At 41.5% G+C, this 23,084-nt stretch overlaps 1 protein-coding gene across 1 annotated transcript in view; it reads right to left on the bottom strand.

The window, feature by feature from the left end:
* Positions 1–23,084, bottom strand: part of SLC30A9 (solute carrier family 30 member 9) — a 75,256-nt gene that overhangs the window by 48,893 nt on the left and 3,279 nt on the right. Inside the window, exons 2-3 of the mRNA XM_002709279.6 lie at positions 13,927–14,085; positions 988–1,044 (exon numbers count right to left, since the gene is read on the bottom strand). Coding sequence (XP_002709325.4) covers positions 988–1,044; positions 13,927–14,085 — 216 coding nt within the window. The remainder of the gene's footprint in view (positions 1–987; positions 1,045–13,926; positions 14,086–23,084) is intronic.

The raw sequence follows: 23,084 nt of genomic DNA, 5'->3' as shown, positions 1-23,084 counted from the left end.
TGTTTTGGTTATATATAATAATGTATATAAGGCATTATTTAAATGGACTACAATAAAAATTTTTTAAAGTTTCAGACTAATTCACAAAATGTAACAAAACTGAAACTAACAAACAATTTTATCAGTCAAACATTACAGGGTATGCATGCAAAATACTACCTTCTACTGAATCATTTTCCTGTTATCAACTATCATATTGTCCATAAAAAGGCCAGAGACAGCCGGCGCCGTGGCTCAATAGGCTAATCCTCCACCTTGCGGCGCCGGCACACCGGGTTCTAGTCCCGGTTGGGGCGCCGGATTCTGTCCCGGTTGCCCCTCTTCCAGGCCAGCTCTCTGCTATGGCCAGGGAGTGCAGTGGAGGATGGCCCAGGTGCTTGGGCCCTGCACCCCATGGGAGACCAGGAAAAGCACCTGGCTCCTGGCTCCTGCCAGGATCAGCGCGGTGCGCCGGCTGCAGCGGCGGCCATTGGAGGGTGAACCAACGGCAAAGGAAGACCTTTCTCTCTCTGTCTCTCTCTCTCACTGTCCACTCTGCCTGTCAAAAAAAAAAAAAAAAAAAAAAAAAAAGGCCAGAGACAACAGTAACAAAATACCAACTTGGTAATCAATTTGAGTCTGCTAGTTATAAATGATAGAACACTGCTCTATGTTAACAAATCATTATTAAGTGAGGCTTTGGTCACATTACATAAAAAAATAACTTAAGCAAACATCTGAAGAACAAAAGCAAAACAACAAGAAGTTCTGCTTCAAACTATCATCTATTTATTTCACATTCTACTCTGCCACCTATTAATTCATAGTTTTCTGTTATATTTCCATGCTGAAAGTAGACTAAATCTTTATGGTCAATCTACTTAAATAAAAGTAAAAATGAATTATACCTTAGAATAATAGAATTAAAAAGAGCTCCCTATATACTAATATTATGTATTTAATTCAAAACACCAACATAATGAAAAATAGTATAAAATGGATATTTACCTCTTACTTGGAGAGGTTCTTTAAGTGGAGCTTTGAGTTCTGCGCCCATATTTTCTGCTGTAAAGTTTATTAAAACAAATTTACATTATATAGCTGCTTTCATACTAACCTATAAACTTAATTAATGCTCACCAACTTGATCTAACAATGTGTAAAGACAGATAAAATATCAACAGACTGTGTTGGATGTATCCTAAGACAGTAAGAGTAAACATAACAAATGCTATTTATTCCCCCTCATTAATAGATTAAAGAAAAAACTATAATACCATTTCAGAATCTAAAGAAAAAACATATAACAAATCCAATATTCAAAATTCAAAGCATATAACAAATTCAATTTTTGATGAAAATCACAAGCCCTTTTAGAAAACTAAGACAAAAAAATTTCCTTAAAGGATAAAACAAACATAACAAATATTGCACTCAATGGTGAAAGTTTATAGGCATTCCTTTACAATAAAGGAAAAACAAGTATACACAGTTTTTCCACTTAGAACTGTTCTAGAGATACTTAGCAAAGAAAGGAAGATTATTAACTGTCCCAGGGTCCTGGAACAACCAGGCAATCTCCACCCACTTCCCCTCACCCCACCCCAGCCTCCAAAAAAGAACAAAAAAACCATTAAATAAAATAAAAGGAACTGGAATTTGTCTCCAATCATAAACAAAAAACAATTCCAAGCAGAGTATTCATTTATATGTTAGCACTTTTATAGACTCATAGTAGACACTGAAGAATATTTTTACAGTACAGAAAGATTTCTTAAACAAGACATAATCAATCACACAAGAAAAAATGAATAAATGCTGCTAAATTAAAATTCAAAACATCTGTTCATCAAAGAATCCCATTAAAAAGGGGAAAAAAAAACAAAAGCCTCAAATACAAAGAAGATATTTCCAACAAACAAAATCAACAAAGGATTACTATCAAAAATACTTAAAGAATTCTTCCAAAAAAAAAATTCTTCCAAAACAAAGATAAATATCATAAAAAAAAGCAGAAGAAAAACTTCCACAGAAAAGGAAATATAACCAATCATAAAAATATGAAAAGATGTCTGACAAATTGTTCACAGAATCCAAATGAAACTACAAAATGCTATTCACAACCATCAGATGAGGCAAAATGAAAATATGACAAAATGTAATGTTGGCCAGGGTACAGAGCAATACTTCCACTGCTTGTAGAAAGAGGGCACAGGGCAGAGGTACAAATGCTCAGAACAGCAACGGTGGAAACAGCCCAAATGTTCATCAGCAAGGGGCCAGATACAGGAACCATGTCCTAGCCATACAACATTTCATACAGCAGTGAATAATAAACCTAACAGCTATCTTTGAGATCTTACTGTGTGCCAAGCACTACTCTAAGCACTTAACAACTCATCAACTCATTTAATTCACAACTGCCCTGAATAGTATGTATTATAATTCTCTCCATGACAATTACTGAACCAGACACTATACCAATATTTAGGAAGAATCTTGGCAACCAAATTTAATGAAAAACTAAGTCACAAAAGAATACAAACAATAAATTATCACAACAAAGTCCGAAAACAAGCAAAACTAAACTAGCAGTGATATACTAATGTGTAAAGGGACTCTCTTTTTTAAATCTTTAAACACAAAATTCGGGACAGTCACATGGACACATGGGGCAAAAGGAGAGTGAGGGTATGACCACGAAGGGACGGGTCTCAGATTGAGCCCTAAATTCCAGGGTATTAATTTTATTCTATTTTCTAACTTACATATATTTGTACATGATTATATTCTTCTATATGTATCAAATTCTCATAGTGAAAATCTGTTAAAACATCCTTCCTTATATTTATGTCATCAATTAAATAAAATAACATGTCAAAGTCCATCAGTAAGAGCTAAAATTCAGTAAGCATTTAACACATGCCATGTCTTGTCCTATGTACTTTATGTGTATTATTTCATTTAATACTCACAAAATCACTGAGAGATAAGTACTGGTGTCTTCATCTTTGTGAGGAAACTGAGGCACAGAGAGGGTATCTTAACTTCCCTCCAAATCACACAGCCATTATTTCCTTACTATGAAGAGACTGGAGCAGAAAGATTTCTCTAACTTCCCTCAAATCACATAGCCCGTATTTTAAGCATGGAACCATGGCAGGATTGAAACTCAAGCTATTTTGATTAGTCTCTGCTCTGAACTATTGTCCTATGTTGCTTTTGCGTCTAAAATAATATCAGTGCACTTTTCCTAGGTGAAAAAAGAAGAGGATGGAAGCGAAAACCAGATTAGCAACATGGAAACTACTGGAGCTCAACAGGAGCAGGTTTTTTGTTTGTTTGTTTGTTTTTTGTTTTTTGTTTTTTGTTTTTTTTTGACAGATAGAGTTAGACAGTGAGAGAGAGAGACAGAAAGGTCTTCCTTCCGTTGGTTCACCCTCCAAATGGCCGCCACGGCCGGAGCTACACCGATCCAAAGCCAGGAGCCAGGTACTTCCTCCAGGTCTCCCATGTGGGTGCAGGCACCCAAGCACTTGGGCCATCTTCCACTGCCCTACCGGGCCACAGCAGAGAGCTGGACTAGAAGAGGAGCAACCGGGACTAGAACCCGGCGCCCATGTGGGATGCCAGCACCGCAGGCAGAGGATTAACCAAGTAAGCCACGACGCTGGCCCCAGAAGCAGGTTCAACAGAAGAGTAGGGACAAAGGCAGAGGGCTGAAGAGAGACTGGAAGATGAATTGGAAGCAGGACCTGGACTTTCTGTAAGAGCTGGAGAGCACAATGGGATCAGGAAAAACTGACTGTATTTTACGGGGATATGGGGATGATGGAGGAGAGGGAGAAACTGTCATACAGTAGATTAAGGAGATAATCACAAAAGTCTTCAAGCAGATGAGATAGTAGCAGTCCCAGAACATGAGGGAAATTTCTGAAAACATGCCATGAAACAAAAATTAACTATGTTTCCATATATTTACAGTAATGTGGAACCACCCCTGATTGTCATAATTTGGCCTTGTGCCATCCTACTGTTTTCACTTATCGTACTTTTCCCTTCCTTTTATTTTTATTTCATCTTTCCTGCCATCTGTTATACTGATAACATTTTCTATATCATCCTACCACCCACACCCTAATGGGAGGTTTGGAATTTCTAATATTACATTTCTATTATTTAATTTCACATATTTTCCTATAAATCCTTCCAGCCATCTGTAAAGTATTTAGTAACTCCATCTTCCTCTGGAACAACCACCACAAAAAAACTCTTTTGGAGTAGGCCTACATCCCTTACTGGAGTGCCTGAATTCTAGTCTCAGCTCTATTTCCAATTCCAATTTCCTGCTAATGCATATCCTGGAAGGGAGAAGATGATGGCCCAAGTGCTTGGGCCCTGACAGCCACAAGGGAGATCCAGACTGAGTTCCAGACTCCTGGTTCTGGCCTGGCTCAGCCCCAGCTTTTGTGGGAATCTGGGGGCAAATCGATAGATGGAAAATCTCTCTTCTCTCTATCTGCCTTTCTAAAAATAAATTTTTAAACTGAAAAAAGAAAAAAAAAACTTTTGACCTCCAAAAACCTTCTATCTCATTATTCTTAAAGGTTTAATATTTAATCTTAAGTGAAAGTTCATTATTTTTATCAATAGTTACTTTCACCAACACATTTTATTCTTGCTCTTCATTATTTCTTTTACAGCTCATACCTTCTATCCCTCTGAGCTTATTCTGGTTTTCTTTTTTGCTTTTTTTCTTAAAGATTTATTCATGGGGCCAGTGCTGTGGCACAGTAAGTTAAGCCTCTACCTGTGGCTTAAAATCACTTCTATTCAATTTGCTGCTTGTAACAGTGAGATTGAAGAGTTAAATGATTATGATTTAAATTTTCTCCAGTTACAAAGCAAACAATTTCTAAAGCATCTTTATCTACAGTATATACTCCCTACAAGTTTACTTTGGGAAACAGTAGGGCAGAGAAAAAGGGAAAGGGGATGGAGTGATATGTTCTCCACACTCACCTAGGGCCTGAACAACTGAAATTTGTCACCAGTTTCAGAAACAGATCTTTTCCTTTCCACAGTTCAAAGCCATTTAACCAAATCACAGAAAATGAGCTGCTATAAGATGACTATTTTTGGATATTCTCCTCACTACCAACTGTCTAGATAGTACTAAATATATACTGTTAAGAAGCACAAACAACTAACTGGTTCAAGCACATACATGAATACTTATTTGCATGCTATCATTTTAATAAACTCATACTGCATCATTGGAGTAGAATCTTTATGATTTCAATAAGTAACCAAACATTCTATCCACGAATATCCCTAGACATTTGTTTTAAGCTCAAACCCTGGCTGTTTGCCACACATCTGCTATCATTATCAAAATTAAAACTAATTTTACTAAAATTTAAAACATCTGACTGCTCCTTAAGACCTTAAGGGTTCCTTGGCAAGTCTCTGCTTCTTAATGAGCTGTTCCTGGCTTTCTCATGCGATCTGAATTATTCAAAAGTCAATCTCAAACCCTTAAAAATAAAAATTATCTTTCAATCAAGCAAGTACTTGCTGTCTATCTGATGGCTAACAAGATCTAATTTGGTCTAAGCAAATCTTGAAAAACTGAGCCCAAAATAAAACTGTCAATAAACAATGCATTTGTAATATAAGAAAATTAACCAACATTTTTATTCCACTTAGCAGAGAAAAAAAGAAACCTAGTCACAGATTACAATTTCAAGGATCCTATATAATGGAACTGACATTAAGTATTTTTGTCGGGGTCTATATTTACCTCAGAAGAGAACTGTAACATCTTTTACCGTTAATGATCACTTGCTTTTTCTCCCTTAACTATGTTTTAACAAAATGCTTACTTCTGGAACTTAGGGACTCATTACTACACTCTCTATTCCTTCTTCCCCTAATATCAAACTCTCCATCAATATTTAACCCAGTAGTTCTCCATAATTACAGGACAAAGAGAAGAAATCAACTAAAACTGCACAGCTAAGCACAAAGAAAGGATGTGGCTTAGGAAAAAGAATAAAAAACAGAACTAGTTAACATGAATACAGGTTTCTCAAAGGATGTGTAAAATCTTCCCCTGTGAAACACATCTAACTAAAGGAAAGATAGTCTTGCAATATTTATTATTCTCCCAACACCACATACTCCTTGATTCTTCCCGGCCACTCCTTAGTTTTCCTAGCAAGCTCCTCTACTTCCACCTGCCCTTCAGTCATTTGAGAGATTTTGCCCTAGAAGATCTTACCTCCTCACTTTAAACACTCTCCTTGCACTGTCTGTTTCACCGCCTCAGCTACCAGATGTGTATAGCTAAAAACTCCTAGTTTCATCTCCAGCTTAGAACTCTATGCAATCACTCATTTACAAACATTTATTAAGGCTTTATTATGTGTGCAAACTATTGCTCTAGACACAGAATCTTGCTTTCATGGGGCTTGCGAACAAGTAGAGGAAGAAGAAAAAATAAAAATATTAAAAGGGATGGCATAAAAAACATCAAATACCCAGTAAAAATAATAGAATAAAAAAGGAAGGAGGGACCAACATGGGAAGCAGTCTGCACAGTAGACTCCTAGAATGACTTTCACAGTAAATAACACTCTGACCTCAGAATCAACCCATAAGGCTTCCTGGTCAGGCTGAAAGGCCTGCAAGAGCATCTCAGGCATGGAAAGACAAGACTCTGTGGAAAAAAAACAAAAACAAAAAAACACCCTACACGGAGGATCTCTGCAAGACCTCACAGGAAAGGAAGGGTCATCAAAGAAGGAGACACTCTTCTCTGAAGGGAGAGGAGAACATCCTCTTTGCTTATGGCTGTGTCCAAACAACGACGGAGTCTATGGTCACAAAAGGCCTCCAAAGTCCTGGCAGCTCACAACAAGAGCCTCGGGTGATCACTGATGTCATTAAAAAAGAGTGTTAATTGTTAAAGGAACAACAGTAGTCAATGTGCACTTGCTCCCCAGGTAGGACCTCTGTCCCTATTGAATTGCAATACGAGAATCAACTGCAAATTCTTTTCCTAAACTGTACTCTTTATGTTGTGTGTGGGTGTGGGGGCAAATTGTTGAACTCTATGATTAGCATAGAGTTGGTCCTCTATATATAAAGTCATACTAAAAATGATCCATAATGAAGAAGGAGATGGGAGAGGGAATGGGAAGTGGGAAGGGAGCATGTCGGGGGCATGAGGGAAAGAACCACTGTATTCCTAAAGTTGTATCTATGTAAAAATGCACTCATTAAGGCCGGCGCCACAGCTCACTAGGCTAATACTCCGCCTGCAGCGCCAGCAACCCAGGTTCTAGTCCCAGTTGGGGTGCCGGATTCTGTCCCGGGTGATGTTCTTCCAGTCCAGCTCTCTGCTGTGGCCCGGGAAGGCAGTGGAGGACGGCCCAAGTGCTTGGGCCCTGCACCCGCATGGGATACCAGGAGGAAGCACCTGGCTTCTGGCTTTGGATCGGCACAGCGCACTGGCTGCAGCACACCAGCTGTAGCAGCCATTTGGGGGCTGAACCAACGGAAAAAGGAAGACCTTTCTCTCTGTCTCTCTCTTTCTCTCTCTCTCTCTCACTGTCTAACTCTGTAAAAAAAATGCATTCATTAAATAAAAAAAAAAATTTGAAAATAATCAACCAGGATTACCTATGCAGAGATTTAAATGAAGGTAATGTTGAAGATTGAATATGTAGCTACTTTAGATCAGTGATTTAAAAGTGCCTTTGTGCCGGCGCCGCAGCTCACCAGGCTAATCCTCCACCTTGTGGCGCCAGCACACCGGGTTCTAGTCCCGGTTGGGGCGCCGGATTCTGTCCCGGTTGCCCCTCTTCCAGGCCAGCTCTCTGCTGTGGCCCGGGAGTGCAGTGGAGGATGGCCCAAGTCCCTGGGTCCTGTACCCCATGGGAGACCAGGAGAAGTACCTGGCTCCTGCCATCAGATCAGCGCGGCGTACCGGCAGTGGCGGCCATTGGAGGGTGAACCAATGGCAAAGGAAGACCTTTCTCTCTGTCTCTCTCTCTCTCACTGTCCACTCTGCCTGTCAAAAAAAAAAAAAAAAGTGCCTTTGTGAGGAGAGAACGATACAATATGGCAATATGGGAAGCGGGATACACAGCAGACTCATAGAATGACAGATGTCCTAAACAGCACTCTGGCCTCAGAATCAGCCCTTAAGGCACGCGGATCTGGCTGAAAAGCCCATGAGAGTATTACAGGCATGGAAAGCCAAGACACTCTGGCAAAAAAAAGAAAAAAAAAAAAACACCCTATATGAAAGATCTCCGTGAGTGAGATCCCAGTGAAAAGAACAGGTCATCAAAGAAGGAGGTACCTTTCTCTGAAGGGAGGAGAAAGCTTCCATTTTGACTATGACCTTGTCTAAATATGATCAGAGTTGGTGAACTCAAAAGGCTTCCATAGCCTTGGCAACTCATGACAAGAGCCTAGGGTGATCACTGACGCCATAAACAAGAGTGTCAATTGTTAAGTCAACAACAGGAGTCACTGTGCACTTACTCCTCATGTAGGATCTCTGTCCTTAATGTGTTGTTCAATGTGAATTAATGCTATAACTAGTACTCAAACAGTATTTTACACTTTGTGTTTCTGTGTGGGTGCAAACTGTTGAAATCTTTACTTAATATATATTAAATTGATCTTCTGTATATAAAGAGAATTGAAAAATGAATCTTGATGTGAATGGAAAGGGAGAGAGAGCGGGAGAGGGGAGGGGCACAGGTGGGAGGGAAGTTATGGGGGAGGAGCCACTGTAATCCAAAAGCTGTACTTTGGAAATTTATATTTATTAAATAAAAGTTTAAAAAGTGCCTTTGAGAGGGAGGTGCCTTTCTCTGAAGGGAGGAGAGAACCTCCACTTTGACTATGACCGTGTCTAAACAAGATAAGAGTCGGAGAACTCAAGGGGCTTCCATAGCCTTGGAAACTCATGACTGGTGCATAGGGAGATTACTGATGCCATAAACAGGAGTGTCAATTTGTAAAGTCAACAACAGGAGTCACTGTGCACTTACTCCTCATGTAGGATCTCTGTCCTTAATGTGCTGTACACTGAGGCTTAATGCTATAACGAGTACTCAAACAGTATATTTCACTTTGTGTTTCCATGGGGGTGCAAACGATTGAAATCTTTACTTAATGTACACTAAACTGATCTTCTGTAAAAAAAAAAAAAAAAAAAAAGAAATTATCAATTCCCAACTTGACTCTCACTGGGATTAAACATGACAATAGGTCTGATCTGATTTCATCATCATTTAAAAAAAATCATCTATTATTTTTCACTTCATGTTTCTGTGTGGGAGCAAACTGTTGAAATCCTTACTTAAGGTATACTAAGCTGATCTTCTGTATATTAAGATAATCGAAAATGAATCTTGATGTGAATGGAAGGGGAGAGGGAGTGGGAAAGGGGAGGGTTGTGGGTGGGAGGGACGGTATGGGGGGGGAAGCCATTGTAACCCATGAGTCGTACTTTGGAAATTTATATTCATTAAATAAAAGATAAAAAAAAAAAAAAAGTGCCTTTGAGGAGGTCAGTGTTGTGGTGCAGCAGGTTCTTGCCATTTGTGACACCGGCATCCCATATGAGAGTGCAGTCCAAGCCCCAGCTGCTATGCCTCCATTTCAGCTTCCTGCTAATATGCCTGAGATAGCTGCAAGTAACAGCCCAAGTACTTGGGTTCCCACCATCCATGTGGGAAACGCAGATGAAGTTCCAGGCTTCTAGACTTGGCCTGGCCCAGCCTTTGGCTGTTGAGGGCCTTTGGGGCGTAAATTAATGGACAGAAGATTTTTCTTTCTTCCTCCCTCCCTTTCTCCCTTCCTCCCTTCTTTTCTTTCTCTTTCTTTTAAACACTCCCCTTCCATATTTAAAATTACCTCTCCCTCTCTCTCTCTCTCTGTCTCTCATGATCCCACCTCGTTGCTGCCTTTCAAATAAATAAATACATAAAACTTTTAAAAATTACCTTTGGGCAGAGCTGACATTTAAACTAAGATGCAAATGACCAAAAGAGGTCAGTCACGAAGAAGGAGCACCTTGGAAAGAGAACACAACCAGAGCAAAGGCCCTATAACAAGAATAAACCAACAGAATGGTTTGGCTGAAACCTAATGCATAGCTACACAAGTTGTAGAAGAAAATGGAAAGGAATGTAGTGGCAAAAATCAGCTAAGAAGGGTTTCACAGAAAGGATAATGAATTTTGAATTTGATTCCAGCAGTTTAGGCTTTGTTCTGTGGGCAACAGGAAGCCAATGGAGGGTTTTGATCAAGGAAGTGACATGACATAGTTGTCAAAGACCCCACTGGTTATGTGAACAATGTATTACAGAAGGGCACGTGGAAGCAGGAATCCCAGGGAGCAGGCTACTACAGTAATCCTGTAGATTGCTGATGTCTCAGAGAAAGAGAGTTGTAAGTGTTAAGAGTGTTTTAGTGTTAAGATGTACGACACTGTGGGGGCCAGCGCTGTGACGTAGCAGGTAAAACCATTGCCTGCAGTGCCAGCATCCCATTTGGCACTGGTTGGAGTCCCAGCTGCTCCACTTCCCATCCAGCTCTCTGCTACTGCCTGAGAAAGCAGTAGAAGATGGCCCAAATCCTTGAGCCCCTGCAGCCACATGGGAGACCCAGAAGAAGGTCCTGGCTCCTGGCTTTGGGATCAGCCCAGCCCCAGCCATTGGAGCCATTTGGGGGAGTGAATCAGCAGATGGAAGATCTACCCCTCTCCCTCCCTTTTCTCCTCCCTCCCTCTCTCTCTCTCTCTTACTCTCTGCCTCTGCATCTCTGTAACTCTGCCTTTCAAATAAATAAATAAATAAATCTTAAAAAAAAAAAGAGATGTATGACATGACTTCATTTGTTGGATACCACCACCCTACTATTCACTGTATTATCTCTTAAGATATCTCATACGGATCTATAATTCAGACACCCAAAACCAAATCATCTCATTAAAATATGCTCTACCTTTGGTATTTGTAATTTTACAAATCAATGAAATCATCTGAATAATTGCCGAACTCATAAAACCAAACATTATCCTTTACTTAACCCTCTCATTCATCCCTCAAATTCAATCAAGTCGTAATTATTCAGCTTCTAAATTTCTTGAGTTTGTCTATTCCTTTAAAAAAAAGTACTGCCGGGGGCCAGTGCTGTGGCGTAGTGGGCTAAGCCTCTGCCTGCAGTGTTGGCATCCCAAATGGGCACCAGTTCTAATCTCAGCTGTTTCACTTCCAATCCAGCTCTCTGCTTATGGCCTGGGAAAGCAGTGGAGGGTGGCCCAAGTGCTCAGGTCCCTGCACCCATGAAGGAGACCGAGAAGAAGCTCCTGGTTCCTGGCTTCAGATCAGACCAGTTCTAGCTGTTGTGGCCATATGGGGAGTGAACCAGCAGATGGAAGATCTTTCTGTCCCCCTCTCTGTCTGTAACTCTCTCTCTCAAATAAATAATTAAAAAAAAATTTTTTTTTAAAAAAAGCACTTCCATTAGCCTAGCATAGACCTTCATTTGTACTTCCTCTAATCTCCCTCCATTCCAATGTCTGCATTTTGCATCTGATCAAGAATTTCCTCTATATTGGAGTATATTAAGTAGAGAAGATTCATTTAATTTTTTATTTTTTGATTTATTTCATTATTTGAAAGGCAGAGTGAGAGAGAGCCATCTTCCATCCACTGGTTCACTCCCTGAATGGCCACAACAGCTGATCTGTGTCAGGTCAAAGCCAGGAGCCAGGAGCTCCCATATGGTCTCCCATGTGGGTACAGTGGCCCAAGTATGTGGGCCATCTTCTGCTGCTTTCCTAGGTGCATTAGCAGGGAGCTGGATCAGTAGTGGAGCAGCTGTGTCTCCAACCACCGCCCATACAGGATACTGGCATTCTATGGCACAACACTGGCACCACCCCTCCTTTTATAAAAAGATTTATTTTAAAGAGTTACGGAGAGAAAGTGAGAGACAGAGAAAGAGGTCTTCCATCCACTGGTTTACTTCCCAGATAGCCTCAAGGGCCAACGCTGGGTCACACAGAAGTCATGGGCTTCAACTAGTCTCTCATGTTGGTGCAGGGGCCCAGGGACTTGGGCCATCTTCCAATGCTTTTCCAGGCACATGAGCAGGGAGCTGGATGGGAAGTGGAGCAGCCAGGACTTGAACTAATGCCCATACAGCATGCCAGCCCTGCAGGCAGTGGCTTTACCCAGAACTCCACAGTGCCAGGCCCAAGTTCCACCTCTTATATTGCACTTTCAAAACTACCAATAACACCACCAGCTCTTCTACTCACTAGTCTAGGCAATTTTACCGCCTTTCTCCACCATTTACCAGCTCAAAACCCACCCTTCTTTAACGTTAAGGCAATAGGCTTGTCTGTGCTTTCATGTTGGGTAACCAGGAAGAAAAAAAACTCCCCTGAAAATCCTAAGGATAAGTCAGTACTCACACAGGTATGCAGTCTGAATTCATGCTATCAATGCGGTCTAAGAAATCTAAAACTGAATTTAATTTACCATGGTCCCAAGTTGTTTCTCAAGCAGTAATAGAAGCAAAAGCAAACCCTCTACACAAGAATGAATCTTCAGTTCTTCAATCCAAACATCAAATAGTTTATCAAAAAACTATACGGAAATGAACAATATGGCTACAAAATAGATACGGTATCATGAATGAGCAAGAAATAGAGGAAAAGGAAAATATAGAGAGAATCCAAAGGTTTCATAAAGTGGAATTTTCAGTCACAAGATACAAAATAGCTGTTTAACCTAAGATAATAAAACAGAAATTTAATTGTATAAGCAAGGAGTAAAAGACTAACCAAGTAAGGTGATAAACAATTTCTAGGAATGAAAAATATAACCACTAAAAATATATACAGCAAAAATTATACCAAACTATAAGGAAAGCACACTAAACCTACCATCACAATATGAAATGCCAACATCTCTCTTGATAATAATGGATTAAATGAAGAACATAGATGTGAATAAACAACAAAAACTGGAAATGACACATATCAACTCTGAACCAGCAGTTAAAACACTCACTGTAGTCAAGCACATGAGGGCTATTTAAAAAACTGACCAAGTGATAATCCAAAACTTAGACTCAACAATTATTTCAAGACTGAATCACACAGCCCACATTGTTTTTCAATACAGTGAAGTTTAATACAAAATTCCATCTATCTGACAATTTAAAATCATACTTTAAGGAGTCAAAGAATCACAATGTAAATAAGAATACATTTATAATTACAAATAATTAAAAGATACTACATATCAAAACCTGTGGGATGTATTATCATGGTTTAAATGCCTACTTCAGAAAAAATATCAATGAGTAAAGTATCCAATTGATATTTAATAAAACAATGACAGAATAAACATAAAGAAAGAAGAAAGGAGACTATCATTAAAGAGTAGAAATTAACAAAATAAGAAACAAACATGCAACAAAATGATTCAAAGTAAAAAATTAATATTTAAAAAGATAAAAGACAAAGCTCTGGCAAGATTACTCAAGAAAATAACAAACATCTTTGGGAATGAGAAAAGGATATAACTGCACGTACAACTGAGAGTAAACATGAGAATATCCATGAATTTTATGCCAATAAATTTAAAATTTAGGTTAAGTGGGAAAAATCATAGCAAAAAAAAAAAAAAAAAAAAACAGAACTTACGAAAACTGTGTAAAAAACAAATAGAAAAATCAAATTAAGCCAGCAGTTTAATAGCTCCCACAAGGAAAACATCAGTCCAGAAAGTTACAAGTTCTATCAAACATCCTAGGAACAATTTTACACAAAGTAATTCAGCATACCAAAAAAAAAAAAAAGAAAGAAAGAAAGAAAAAGAAGAAAATTTAAAACTGTTGACATACCTGTTTCATCAAATGATGGCACTTTTTCCACTCTGGGAGATTCAGATCCCTGTCCTTCTTTCTGGGCATTTGTAGAGTACAACTTTACTTGACTTAGTGTACAAAGATATGGGTGACTACAAGGAACTACATTTGCAAAGCTTCCAAAATTCTGCCATTCTAAAAGAAAAAAAATTATTTTAATTTCAAACAAACTCACAAACACACAATTTCAAGCCATCCCTCCAATGGAGGTATTTCTGATGACCTCTAGATACAGAAGGACTACAATTTGTAAGAAGGAAAATATTCCAATTTTCTCTAATTTGTAAATTTATCTATACAAAACCTTTAAAACATATATAAAAATCAAACGTTCATATTATTCAGACATTCTGAAAAGTCTCTGGAACATAAAAGATAATCTTTATTTTATATGCTGGTTGCATGCCCAAAAAAAGGTTAGCATAAAATATTTTTCAGAATAGAAGACTGGAGGGAGAGGGTGGTCAGGAGGGCATCGCACTCAAAATAACCATGAATCCTCCTTCTAGTTGCTGGAGATGAACTGCTCCTTCATTTTGGAAGCAGTAAGTGAATATTAATCAGTCATTCATATTGTCACTGATTTTTAATTAGATAATTAGACCAACATTTGGTGAGATGCCTCAGTATAAGGGGATTTTAACTGAGGGAAGCCTAGGAGACTAATCACGAAGCACTTCAGCTGCTACATCTGGGTTGACTGTGGGCTTGGAGGGCTAAAACACAGAAGGGGAAAAACAGAGTCAGTCCACAGTTGCACCAAAGTGGTAGAAAACTAAATCTCTACTTAGAATTTCTCTTTTTTTTTTCCTTCAAGATTTATTTATTTGCTTGAAAGGCAGAGCCCCAGAGAGGCAGAGAGAGAGAGAGAGAGAGAGAGAGAGAGAGAGAGAGAGGTCTTCCATTCACCAGTTCATTCCCAAGATGGCCAACGGCCAGAGCTGTGCCAATCTGAAACCACTAGCCAGGAGCTTCCTCCAGGTCTCCATGTGGGTGCAGGAGTCCAAGGACTTGGGCCATTCTCTATTACTTTCCCAGGCCACAGCAGAGAGCTGGATAGGAAGTAGGGCAGCCGGGACTTGAACTGGCATCCATACAGGATGCCAGTACCGCAGGCAGCAGCCTTACCCACTATGCTACAGTGCAGGCCCCAAGAATTCCTCTTTTTAAAAGAACTCAAAAACTCTGTCTAGATATGATTCATATATTTAGGTAAAATAATGAAATTATATCATTACAGATAGCCAAGGTTTTCCAAGAGTGAAGTGTTGGGTGTTTAAAAGCTGAAACTTTTCTGCCGGTGCTGCGGCTCACTAGGCTAATCCTCCGCCTTGTGGCGCCGGCACACCGGGTTCTAGTCCCGGTTGGGGCGCCGGATTCTGTCCCGGTTGCCCCTCTTCCAGGCCAGCTCTCTGCTGTGGCCCGGGAGTGCAGTGGAGGATGGCCCAAGTGCTTGGGCCCTGCACCCCATGGGAGACCAGGAGAAGTACCTGGCTCCTGCCATCAGATCAGCGCGGTGCGCTGGCCACGGTGGCCATTGGAGGGTGAACCAACATCAAAAGGAAGACCTTTCTCCCTCTCTCTCTCACTGTCCACTCTGCCTGTCAAAAAAATAAATAAATAAAAATTAAAAAAAGAGCTGAAACTTTTCTCAGTAATTAATAATGATCTTATAAAAATGTTAATTTGTTTTGCGATTTTTTTTTTTAAAGAAAGGCCAAAGCAGAGGCAGAGAGACAGAGATCTTTCATCAGCTGGTTCATTCCCCCAAATAGCTGCAATGGGCAGAGCTGGGCCAATCTGAAGCCAGGAGCCATTTCTCCTACGTCTAATCTGGATGGTAACCTATCACTTAACTCTGGCCTTTGTTTAGATTGTGGACAATTAAAACAAAAAACAAAGAAAAACATCCTTTTCTAACCCATGTAAACTGACAATTAGGTCTACTGTTATTTCTACAACAACGATAAAAACAAAAAGATTTCTTGCAGTTTGAGTTTACTAATTTCAGGTCCAGAGTCAAGCTTGTATCTTAAATCTTCCAGATGTCAGTCCCTGTACTTAGTCTACTTAAGTAGTTTTTCTCCCCAGTTTTTTTTTTTTTTAAGATGTATTGATTTGAAAGTCAGAGTTACACAGAGAGGAAGAGACAGAGATCTTCCATCCTCTGGTTCACTCCCCAGATGGCCACAATGGCTAGGGCAGGGGCAGGGCCAGGTCAAAACCAGGAGCCTGGAGCTTCTTCCAGGTTTCCCACATGGGTACAGGGGCCCAAGTACTTGGGCCATCTTCCGATGCCTTCCCAGGTGCATTAGCAGGGAGCTGGATCAGATGTGGAGCAGTCAGGACTCGAACGGCACCCATATGGGATGCCAGTGTCATGGGCAGCAACTATGCCAGAATGCCAGTCCCTTTCCCCAGAATTTCTAAGGCACTGCCATACAGAAAACTAAATAGGGAGCAGGCTTTGACCTGGCCACTGAGACGCTGATCAGGACACCTTCATCTACACTGGGGAGAACCTGAGTTTGAGTCCCAGCTCAGGCTCCTGAGTCTACCTTCCTGGTCATGCAGGGACTGGGAGGCAGCAGTGACGCTTAAGCAGGTGGGTACCTGCCACCCATGTGGGCGACACAGATTGAATGCCCAGCTCCAGGATTCAATCTGGTCCAGCTTCAATTGTTGCAAGCATTTGGGAAGTGAACAAGCAGACGGAGGCCCCTCTCTCTCAAAAAAAGGAAAAAAGTTATTTTAAAAAATGCTACTGGTGAAATATCTGGCTTATGCATAATTTTTACTTCAAACTTTGTATTTTTCCATGTTTTTTAAAGCTTAAACTTTTCTTTAAGTACAAATAAATCCATCGCTAAATTATCTGGAACTTCATCAAGGTTTTAACTAACATCATCACAATTTGTGAAAGCCTATGTAATACTGATACATTGACTATGTCCAGGTTACTTTTATCCTTTCAGTGAGTCCAAAGTGCACCAAAATCCCTTTTATCCGTAACCATCTAATAAGCAAAAGTGTGACTGTGACCTAAAGAGAGTAGCTCAGCCTGGTGATCTGCTGACGATGTGGTTTTTCTCCAAAACAGAGAAAAGAAACAGGAGATGCTAAGAACCTCCTGCACCGCGTCCTGGCACAGAACTCCACAGCCTGGTTTAATTCTCTTTCTTGACATTTGCTTAGAAGTAAAAATAAAAATAAAAACATTTAACCAAGGGGAGCACGCGGCACAGCAGTTAAGTCCCCACCTGGGACATCTGCATCCTGTATCAGAATCCCTGGGTTTGAGTCCTGCTCCATGTTTTTTTTTTTTTTTTTTTAAGATTTATTTATTGACTTGAAAGAAAGAGTTAGAGAATCTTCCATCTGCTGGTTCGCTCTCCAGATGGCAGCAACGGCCTCGGCCAGCCCAAAGCCAGGAACTAGGAGTTTCATCCGGGTCTCCCACATGAGTTGCAGAGGCCCAAGAACTTGGGCCATCTTCTGCTGCTTTCTCAGGTGCATTAGCAGAGAGCTGTATCAGAAGTGGGACAGGTCCGACAGCTGGGACTAGAACTGACCATCATATGGGATGCTAGTATCGCAGGTGGCAGCTTAACCCACGCACACCACCACCAACCCCCACAGCTCCACTTTCAGTAACGCCTCCTGCTAATGTACAGCAGGTGATGGCTCAAGAACCTAGGTCCCTACCACTCTTGCAGGCGACTCAGAATGAACTCCTGGCTCCTGGTTTCCACTGGACCCATGTCTTGCAGGCATCTGGGAAGTGAACCAGCAGATGGAAGACAATTCTCTTTCTGCCTTTCAAATTAAAAACAAATTAAAAAACCCAACATAGTATTTACCAAGTGCCAGGCATTGTGCTAAATATTTTAACTACATTAACACATTTTATACTCTAAAACATATCTTGACTCCATCTGCTCCTCTCCACTGCACTGCTAACTGCCATGGCCTACATAACTACTACAGCCGCCTAATGCTCTTCTCCCCACTCCTCTTGGCAATCCACTCTCCACAGAGAAGTGATTTTTTTTTTTTTTTTTTGGACAGGCAGAGTGGACAGTGAGAGAGAGAGACAGAGAGAAAGGTCTTCCTTTTGCCGTTGGTTCACCCTCCAATGGCCGCCACTGCAGCCGGCGCACCGCGCTGATCCGATGGCAGGAGCCAGGATCCAGGTGCTTTTCCTGGTCTCCCATGGGGTGCAGGGCCCAAGCACCTGGGCCATCCTCCACTGCACTCCCTGGCCATAGCAGAGAGCTGGCCTGGAAGAGGGGCAACCGGGACAGAATCCGGCGCCCCGACCGGGACTAGAACCCGGTGTGCCGGCGCCGCAAGGTGGAGGATTAGCCTATTGAGCCACGGCGCCGGCAGAAGTGATATTTTTTAAAACTGCCTTAAACAAACAAACAAACAAGAAAACCTAAGGCCTAAAAGACTCTAATAACTCCCAGGTGTCTGCCTCATCTTACTCCAGTCATAGCAGGTTTGTTTCTGCCCCAAAATACTGCTCGCTAATCTTACAGTTTCTCTGCTCTGCCCAGATTGCTGTCTCCTCCAGATATTCACTGGCTTGTTCATTTCTGTCACCTCCCAGAAAAGCTGGCATCCCAGCCAGTCTATCTAATGAAATGGCCTCAGCTGCTCCTTTCTAGCCCATCACCCTGTTGATGTGGCTATGCTTTCCTCGTTCTGGTGCCTGCCCCATACAGGTGCACACTATGTCTTGTTCAGCACCACTGCACTCCCAGCAACCACAGTGCCTAACACCCACTGGCTGGATGATTCTCACTCAGGAAAATCCCCTGGGGCACATACTATGGTTAGCTTCATTTTTAGCAAGTATAAGAAATTCCATCATGAACTTCTACACAGAATCAGGCTGACAGCCTGCTAATTGAAAGAGGAGAAAAAGAGAACAGAAAAGTATAGTATATAGCACTTAAAGATCTCCCTATCTCAAATTGTTGATGGGGCCACTGCTGTGGTGCAGTAGGTTAATCCTCCACCTGCGGCGCTGGCATCCCATATGGGCACCGGTTCTAGTACCGGCTGAGCCTCTTCTGATTCAGCACCCTGCTATGGCCTGGGAAAGCAGTAGAAGATGGCCAAGTCCTTGGACCCCTGCACCCATGTGGGAGACCCGGAAGAAGCTCCTGGCTCCTGGCTTCGGATCAGCACAGTTTTGGCCATTGCAGCCATTTGGGGAGTGAATCAGAAGATGGAAGATCTCACTCTCCACCTCTCTCTCTCCTTCACCCCCTATCCCTGACACTCTGTCTTTTAAATAAACAAACAAATCTTTAAAAAAAATTTTTTTGTCAAATGAAGTAGGTATAACTACATAAGTATGTGCTCCATGCAAAGTCAAAGAAGCTTAAATATACATATGTATACACATATATATATTACACACAGACACAGTAACTTTTATAGAAGAAGTGGGGGAAGGGGCAGGCATCATGGCACAGCAGGTTAAGCTGCTACTCTAGACACCACATCCCACACCAGGGTGCCTGATTCAAATACTGGCTATTCTGCACTCCCATCTAGCTTCCCACTAATGCACCCGGGAGGCACCAGATGACGTCCCCAGTACTTAGCTTCCTGCCACCCACAGGAGAACCTGGATAGAGCTCCTAGCTCCTGGCTCTGGCCGGGCCCAGCCCTGGCTGTTGTTAATATTCGGGGAATGACCCTGCTTTTCCTCTCTCTGTATTACTCTGCTTTTCAAATAAACAAATAAACCTTAAAAAAGGGGAAAAAAAAAAAAGGGTAGGGGCAGGGGTGTGGTAGTAAGTAAGCTGGGCCACTGCTTGGGACACTCCCATCCCATATTGGAATGCTGGAGTTAAAGTCCTGGCTCTCTTGCCAATCCAGCTTCCCATTAGTGTGCACAGAGGGATGCAGTATGTGATGGCCAAAGTACTTGGGTTTCTGCTACCCATGTGGAAGACCAGATATAGTTCCAGACTCCTGGCTTCGACCTGCCCCAGTCCTAGCTGTTGTGGGCATAGGGAAGTGAATCAGCAGACGGATGATCTCTCGATCTCAATCTCTCTCTGCCTTTCAAAAATGAAAACAAATTTTTAAAAAAGAAGCATATGTTTACTGCAGATAATTTCAAAAACACCAAAAATTTTTAGAGAAATTATTGTTAGTATCATAGTAAATATTCTTACTGCATCTTTTTCTATAGTTTAATTACTACAATAAGAATATTTTCCTGTCATGTTCTTCTAAAAAATGGTTTTACATATATTACCAACCCATAAAAATATACCATATTATAGTTTCCAATTTTTCTTAACTATAAATATGCTATCAGATTTGTTTAATAATGAACTTCTGCCCACATTCCAATATTTATCTGATTATTTCTTTAAAGTAAGTCATTTTACAGGGCCAACGCTGTGGCACAGCAGGTTAAAGCCCTGGCCTGAAGTGCCGGCATCCCACGTGGGTACCGGTTCTAGTCCCGGCTGCTCCGCTTCCGATCCAGCTCTCTGCTATGGCCTGGGATAGTAGTAAAAGATGGCCCAAGTTCTTGGGCCCCTGCACCCGCATGGGAGACTGAGAAGAAGCTCCTGGCTCCTGGCTTCGGATCGGCCCAGCTCTGGCCGTTGCTGCCATCTGGGGAGTGAACCATCGGATGGAAGACCTCTCTCTCTGTCTCTACCTCTCTAACTCTTTCAAATAAATAAAATAAATCTTTAAAAAAAAATAAAGTAAGTAATTTTAAGTAGAATTGCTAGGTCAGAGAACATGAACTTTCTGAAGTTCTCTTTACACAAAGAATAACCTCCAATGATTGGTGACAACTACCTGAGCACCAAAAAGGAAACCTGTTAAAGTGAAATGAACACAATGAGAAACGGTGACTTCATCAGCCCTTGCCCTGACTGTTGATGAACAACTTAATACGTTATCCCTCTTAGTATTTTTTTTTTGTTTATTTGTTCTACTTAATAATTTTGGTTGAATACTGTAATCAATACACAATTCTTCTTAAGTGCTGAAACTTAACTGAAAAGTGATTGCTGTTAAATATAAGAGTGGGAATAAGAGAGGGAAGAGATGTGCAATTCGGGACATGCTCAAGCTGACTTACCTCAAACGGTAGAGTTAGAAACATACCAGGGGATTCCAATTTAATCCCATCAAGGTGGCATGTACCAATGCCATCTCACTAGTCCCAGTGATCAATTTCTGTTCACAATTGATCATAATGATAGGACTAAGAGCCAAAGGGAGCACATAAACAAGACTAGGTCTGCAAATACTAGCTGATAGAATAAAAAAGGGAGAGAACGATCCAACATGGGAAGCGAGATACACAGCAGACCCATAGAATGGCAGATGTCCTAAACAGCACTCTGGCCTCAGAATCAGCCCTTAAGGCACGCGGATCTGGCTGAAAAGCCCATGAGAGTATTACAGGCATGGAAAGCCAAAACACTCTGGCAAAAATAAAATAAAATAAAATAAAATAAAATCCCTACATGAAAGATCTCCGCGAGTGAGATCCCAGTGAAAAGAACAGGTCATCAAAGAAGGAGGTACCTTTCTCTGAAGGGAGGAGAAAGCTTCTACTTTGACTATGACCTTGTCTAAATATGATAGAGTTGGTGAACTCAAAAGGCTTCCATAGCCTTGGCAGCTCATGACAAGAGCCTAGGGTGATTACTGAGGCCATAAACAAGAGTGTCAATTGTTAAGTCAACAACAGGAGTCACTGTGCACTTACTCCTCATGTAGGATCTCTGTCCTTAATGTACTGTACATTGTGATTTAATGCTATAACTAGTACTCAAACAGTATTTTTCACCTTGTGTTTCTGTGTGGGTGCAAACTATTGAAATCTTTACTTAATATATGCTAAACTGATCTTCTGTATATAAAGAGAATTGAAAATGAATCTTGAGGGCCGGCGCCGTGGCTCAATAGGCTAATCCTCCACCTTGCGGCGCCGGCACACCGGGTTCTAGTCCCGGTTGGGGCGCCGGATTCTGTCCCGGTTGCCCCTCTTCCAGGCCAGCTCTCTGCTATGGCCAGGGAGTGCAGTGGAGGATGGCCCAGGTGCTTGGGCCCTGCACCCCATGGGAGACCAGGAAAAGCACCTGGATCCTGGCTCCTGCCATCGGATCAGCGCGGTGCGCCGGCTGCAGCGGCGGCCATTGGAGGGTGAACCAACGGCAAAAGGAAGACCTTTCTCTCTCTGTCTCTCTCTCACTGTCCACTCTGCCTGTCAAAAAAAAAAAAAAAAAAAAAAAAAAGAAAATGAATCTTGATGTGAATGGAAAGGGAGAGGGAGCGGGAGATGGGAGGGGCACGGGTGGGAGGGAAGTTATGGGGAGGGGGGAAGCCATTGTAATCCATAAGCTGTACTTTGGAAATTTATATTCATTAAATAAAAGTTAAAAAAAAAATAACCTCCAAAAGTACTGTTTGGAGAGCAGGCATCTAGTCTACTGGATAAGCCATCAATTCTCATCAGAATGCCTAGGCGTGTGCCCAGATGATCCAATTCCAGTTTCCTACTGATAGGCAACCATGAAGGCAGCAGCTGATGGTTAAAGTAATTAGGTCCCTGCTATCTATGTGGGAGATCTGAATTGAGTTTCCAGCATGGCCTGCCTCAGCCCTGGCCATTGCAGGTAACTGGGGAGTGAACCAGCAGACAGAAACTGTCTGCCTTTCAAATACAAAAACTGTATCATCCAGCTATATGTTCCCCATCAGTAGTAATAGAATTCCTGTTTTACTGCACCCTCAATACAAAGCAAAACCATCTGGGCCAGCGCTGTGGCTTAGTGGGTAAATCGCCACCTGTGGTGCCAGCATCCCATGTGGGTGCTGGTTCAAGAGCCGGCTACTCCACTTCCGATCCAGGTCTCTGCTATGGCCTGGGAAAGCAGTAAAAGATGGCCCAAGTCCTTGGATCCCTGTACCCACATGGGAGACCCAGAGGAAGTTCCTGGCTCCTGGCTTAGGATCAGCGCAGCTCTGGCTATTGCAGCCATTTGGGGAGTGAACCAGCAAATGAAAGACCTCTCTCTCTGCGCCTCTCCTTCTCTCTGTGTGTAACTGATTTTCAAGTAAAATAAATAAATCTTAAA

Source organism: Oryctolagus cuniculus, chromosome 2 (assembly GCF_051225735.1).
Source record: "Oryctolagus cuniculus isolate XC-2025 breed Fujian yellow rabbit chromosome 2, ASM5122573v1, whole genome shotgun sequence".
NCBI lineage: Eukaryota > Metazoa > Chordata > Mammalia > Lagomorpha > Leporidae > Oryctolagus > Oryctolagus cuniculus.
Note: the sequence above shows the minus strand (reverse complement) of the source record. Positions and strands in the feature narration are given on the sequence as shown.